This window comes from Alosa pseudoharengus, unplaced genomic scaffold (assembly GCF_046254945.1).
Source record: "Alosa pseudoharengus isolate Yale_2024_CS ecotype anadromous, Long Island Sound unplaced genomic scaffold, YU_APseudo_1.1 YU_APseudo_1.1_scf_15, whole genome shotgun sequence".
Taxonomy (NCBI): Eukaryota; Metazoa; Chordata; class Actinopteri; order Clupeiformes; family Clupeidae; genus Alosa; species Alosa pseudoharengus.
This window is the reverse complement of record NW_027468620.1, coordinates 12,697,553-12,703,211: the sequence shown is the minus strand read 5'-3', so window position 1 is coordinate 12,703,211 and position 5,659 is coordinate 12,697,553. Positions and strand designations below refer to the sequence as shown.

Below are 5,659 nucleotides of genomic sequence, written 5' to 3'. Positions count from 1 at the left end.
CAGTGGTATATGAGGGTGAACTGCCCAATGTCCCTTTCCATTCATTCACACAGCACAGATCCACACCAAGCATTTCTGTGGGACCACTATACTGCCTACTTGCACACCTCAAATACATACTTTAATACAGTGCAGATAATTGGGACAATACTAACCATCAGAAAGTGGGCACAACGCAAGTAAGTGCTCAGTGCACACTAGCAAGCTACTGGCGGAAGTATGCGGTTTGAGACATACCCGAATAAGTCAGATCTGGTAGTTGTACATTTAAAGGGATGAGTATGGAATCGTGTACATACGTGACAGCCTTGCATTAAAGGAGAGGGTTTGTGGGGTGTGACGAGAAGTGCACTCCACAGCGCTGCAGGCATGGCGCATTAGAGGGAGGGGACAGATGGGATTTACTGCCTTATGGATTAATGTTAGCATGTCAGAGAATGAGGGGGAAAGTAATCAGCAAAGATGAGAGAGGTCAGAGACTTTAATCCCCAAGAGATAGAGATGGTCACATAAAGATCCAAATTAAAGATCATACCGTCCTCTTCAAACAATACCGCAAGCGCAACGCTCGCAGCACCACTAATAGATAATAACTCTAAGGGCTGTTTCATAAAAAAAAGTATTAACATGACATTTCATTTTGCTAACACAATATTTAAAAGCTTAACATGTTATTTAAAACTATAAGCGTTTGTCAGACACTTTCAGCTTTTCATCATACAAATGTAATTATGTTTGGAGGAAACCCGTATGCTCAGCTAAGGGGTCTTAAGCATTTCAAAAATAATTATAAAATCGTCTTTGTGGTCTAGATACAGAAGCATAAACAAACGACGACTCCAGAACAACGCAGAGAAACCGTATGCATTTATGTGGCAATTATCTTTGAAGAGACGCACTCTGGGTGGAGGAATGTTTACATAACCCAGCTCAAGCTTATCCGTGACATACTGCATCTATCTCCCAGAATACCTGAACAGAAAGCGACTGTCTTGGGAGAAATAGTAGGCTAACAGTAGCAGCGAACCTGAAAGCAACGTGTTACAAAACGATTAATAGGAAATTTAAGTAATATGCCTTGGCCTATATCTTCCATATGAAAATGTTTGGCTTTAAAACTTTAAGCTTCAACTTTCACCATGACTATGAAAATGTAACTACTTCCTCCTTGATATGAAGTCTTTCTGTGCACAGCTTGTCATTGAAATGGTGCATGGATGACATGCGACATGGCCTACCTCAGTAATATTCTAAAGTAGTTTATGATTCACAATGCATTTACAGTCCTGATTGTACAGTGGCTGCAATAATAAAACAACGATGTTAAAAGGGTAATAATTCCCAATGACACAATATAGCCAAACTTTGCTGCCCAAATACTGAATTGGTCTACTTGAGCAGGTGCAGTTGAACGTCACTCCATTTCGTGGGTTGTGTGTATTCAGTTGAAGTTGGTAGCTCTCATATTTCTTTGGTGAAGAAGACCTTTGGGAGCGGGCAGTTCCCTTGGGCCCGAAGGTGGAGTGGAGCGCAAGGGTCAGGTTCCCATGGGACTTACCTTCACTTCAAACAGTAGGCTTGGTGTTGAATGCTCGGCCTAAGGATGGCACTTTAAAAATTGGCAATATCCTATCCTCACTGTGGGAACTGTTAAGGGACTGTCTGCAGTCAGCACTGGATTCCTCCTTCTCAAGAATATGTAAGTGATAATTTGTTGTTTTGCAATATTTACAACATTTTGCACATGCTTGTATCAAATATGGATATGAATATCAGGATATGGATAGATGCCAGGCATAGAAAGTGTAGTGGGTGCCACCTTTGATTGCATCTTAAACCGACTTACATTATCTTAAGCAATAATTTAAATAGCCTAATTTACAGTTCCATTACCGTTTCATTTTCAGATTGATTTCCAACTGTGATGCAGTAGCCAACTTTGAAAGCTGTACACTAACGAATTGCTCGACTAATGCTATTTCTATATTGCACCGTTTAAGGATGCATCCAGTGAAGTTAAAACAAAAGAAATATATGAGAACGGGGGATATATGTTACATGATCAAATAAGTTCAGTGTAGTAGGCCTATATTTAGTAAAGCTCATTTTATACTCAAGTGAGAATGAAATAATAGACCTAGGTGGAATTAAAATAAGTGAGTGAATCCAATATACTTCATTAACATTATGAATGAGTGAATCCAATATACTTCATTAACATTAACATTTATTTTCTTATGAAAGCTATAGTTATGCTATTTCATTCTGGGTAATTTTGTTTTTACTCTACTTCTTACGCTGTGTCCCAGGCGAACACATTCTATGAACTTCATGTGGAATCGATTTAGCTTCTATTCAGTTAGCTATTTGCCATGCACATTTGCTCTTTTGCTGGATACATTTGCCATTTGACTGAAGCTCGTTGGTGTTTTATTTTTTTCCATGGAGAACACGTTATTCGCTGTTCGCCAGATTTATTCACAGAAAGACAGGGTCGTGGCCATAGTCAATGCGGTGGATGACCTTTTTGAAGGATAGCTACTTTTTAAGGCCTTCACTCCGGTCACAATTTCCAGACTAGATGCATAATAGTTTCACTAAGCAATAACCCCCAAACAGCAATACACTAACAAACACTTTCAAAACGAGTTATTTTTGAAATCTTAACATTTCTGGAAGTTGTTTGTATTTTCTCAGTCTCAATTTTCCTCATTATGGTGTTTCTTCTAGGCACATTTAATTCCTGACTGTCAACATTTTGAAAATGCCAGCTTTTGACAAAATGCTGGTGGTTCAGGTCCTTCTCGTCCTCATTGGATACATCACGTGCCAGGATTTGCCAAGTGAGTGGATCACAATCCCTGTGTAGCCTATTACCATCTCTAACAAAGCACACACATCTGAATCACTAGAGCAGGTAGGCTTGTGATGAACAGGCACTCACTCTGAGGTCATTTGAGGAGCCAAAGGAGATCATGAATGGGTTTAACATGCAGTTATATGTATAGCCGCTAGGTGGCAGTATGGAACTAACTACTGACATCTTATGGCAAGCCATGTTCCCTGTGGGATGTATACTGACACGTCATAAATTGGGCATATATCATTTCATTGATCCCCTATCCATCCATATTTTTCATATTGAGATACCAAAGTGTGTTCTATCATAAAGATTAAAGAGTGTAGTCTACATATGTTCCTAACCAAACTGCCATGTGGAATCACATGAGAGGTTCATAAAATACATTCTCTGAAAATCTAAGTTTGGTAAGGTGCTATACTTGTGCAGTATTTCAGAAAAGTAGATCTGGGCATTATCATCTAAGGTGTCGTCAACACATAATTTAGTACCCTTCTGTCTTACTTTAGTATAGTCAAAGCACTTTGGCTTAATATTTGATGTTTAAAATGTGCTATACTGTAAATAAATTACCTTGACCTAGACTTGTACTTTAATGATCTTTTGTGATGCACAGTCTTAAAAAATCTCTATGTTCACAACATCACTATCAAAATCCTTGTAGACTTACACACCCCTTTTAGGTGTGAGCACTGTTTGATAGCAAGACAGGCCAACGCCATCATCACCCAGATCACTAACACCTGGGCCGTTTATTTTTAGGCTTTGACCTCGTGGAGGAGTTCCGCTTGTCTGAGTCGACGGGGGTGAGGGTGGTGGATGGATCCGAACCAGATGCAGTGGCCTACAGGATCAACCCCTCCCTCCACCTCAGGAAGACCATGAGGTACAGCACGGAGCTGCCACTCCAAACCCAGTTCGGAGCGCATTTAGCCTAGCGCAGCCTGTTTACACTCACTCCATTTCACTGTGGTCTGGTAACATTCCATTAGAATCTAATTGGGTAACGGTGAAGCTAACGAGACAAAGTCTTTCCTATATGGAATGTTATGGGATCAACCTGTATCCCACATTAAGAACAGCTCAAGGCAGCATCAGGTTAACTAGAGGCACAGCTCAGCAGGGAGATGAGCTATATAATATTAACTCCCTCAATTAAGGCCGATATAATCCTCTGTTCAGTTTTCCATGATCTTTTTGTAATCTAATCAGTGCTGGACTGCTTTCACAAAACAACATTTTTCCTTTTTGTCATCGCCCAAGTCAGCTGTTCAAGAATTCCGTGGAATACACTCATTCTTGTTGAGCCTTTCCAGACTGTACTCCCAGGAGAAACAGTTGCGAGATAGCTTGGCAGCATCATGCTTAAGTGCATCCACATCCTCTAGCAGCTTAATGACACAGATAGAAAACTAGTAAATAGCTCCCGTTAGTAATGTAACATGCATAAGCGCGTCGCTCTTCTTCAGACTGCTGTACAGACTCATGCAGACTGATGGCACTGATAGAACACACAGATCAGCATGTGAGGGTACAGACTACACAGACCACACTAAAGATGACAGACTCTTCAGGGTCGAATGTGCTTATTTGAAGAGTAATTTACTCACCACTCAAACCCTCATCATAATAATGTGTTGTTAAGAGGATACAGGCTTTCCACCACCTCTGCTGTTCATCTGAGAACAATCATGCCCACCTCTAAACAGCAGCTTTCATCTTGTTTTCTGGACAGGGCATATTCTTTTCCTTTGGCTGTTTCAAGTTTTAATATAAAGGTTGGGAATGGGTCTGGTTAATAGAAGCTCTGTGTACCTTCATATAAAACAAAGCACTATGCTGAACCACACCACAGAAATCAAAGCATACTGTCAAAATGTTTTACCAACAAGACAGTGATAAGATACAGTTATCATGAACACTTTAGCATCTTCATGTTTTTGTAGAGAGTGGCTGGCATATGCGTTTGTATCATTTCAGCATGGATTCCTGCTGGAGAGTGGCCTGAGCACGTAGCAGTGTGTCTCTGTTTGGGAGGCTTGTGAGTGGTTAATCCATGTGTTGGGTCTTTCCTTTTTGTGCCTTGGCCAAACACACTGTCCTCATTGAACTCTCACTGCCTGACAACGAGGCAGTGTTTGTGTACGGAGTAGGGGGAACCACACCGTCATAAATCAACGACAAATTGTGGGGAGAATTGTGATCGGCAACAACACATGGGAAACAAAGAAGGGGTTAGATTGAGCAACGTTGCACATTGTTCTTTCGAACGCCTTTTTCGTTTGAACTGGAGGGCTTTTATTTCCACATAAAAACGGGCAGGGAACTATACAGAGGAACACAAGGCCTCTGATCCACAAATAGGATCTGTTGAAAACAGAAAAAACATAACAGTAAACAGCCAGCAGTTTGGTTTCACTTAGTGTGCGGACTCATTGAAGATTTGTTACGCAACTCAAGGCCGTGCTGAGATCTGCTCAACATACGCTTGTGATAGTTAATCGGGGGGGCCTGACTCCATTCTGTCTTTTATGTTCTCGACATGCGACACCTCGTCACCTCCCATAATCCCAGTGACGTCTACCCCGATGGCCTACCCACTGACTACGCCATCATCGCCACGTTCAAGATGACCAAAGACGCCGCCCGCTCCTCCTGGAACCTGTGGCAGGTCAGCGACCCGCAGGACCGCGAGCAGGTGGGCCTGCGTTTCCACGGCGACTCACGCACGCTGGACTTCTTCTACGCGGGGCCACATGGCGGAACGCAGATGCTGCGCACCTTCGATAAAGTGGACAA

At 41.8% G+C, this 5,659-nt stretch overlaps 1 protein-coding gene across 1 annotated transcript in view; it reads left to right on the top strand.

The window, feature by feature from the left end:
* Positions 1–2,764: 2,764 nt before the first annotated feature.
* Positions 2,765–5,659, top strand: part of LOC143124219 (uncharacterized) — an 18,594-nt gene continuing 15,699 nt past the window's right edge. Inside the window, exons 1-3 of the mRNA XM_076285604.1 lie at positions 2,765–2,843; positions 3,623–3,746; positions 5,435–5,659. The exon at positions 5,435–5,659 is cut by the window's right edge and continues 178 nt beyond it. Coding sequence (XP_076141719.1) covers positions 2,765–2,843; positions 3,623–3,746; positions 5,435–5,659 — 428 coding nt within the window. The remainder of the gene's footprint in view (positions 2,844–3,622; positions 3,747–5,434) is intronic.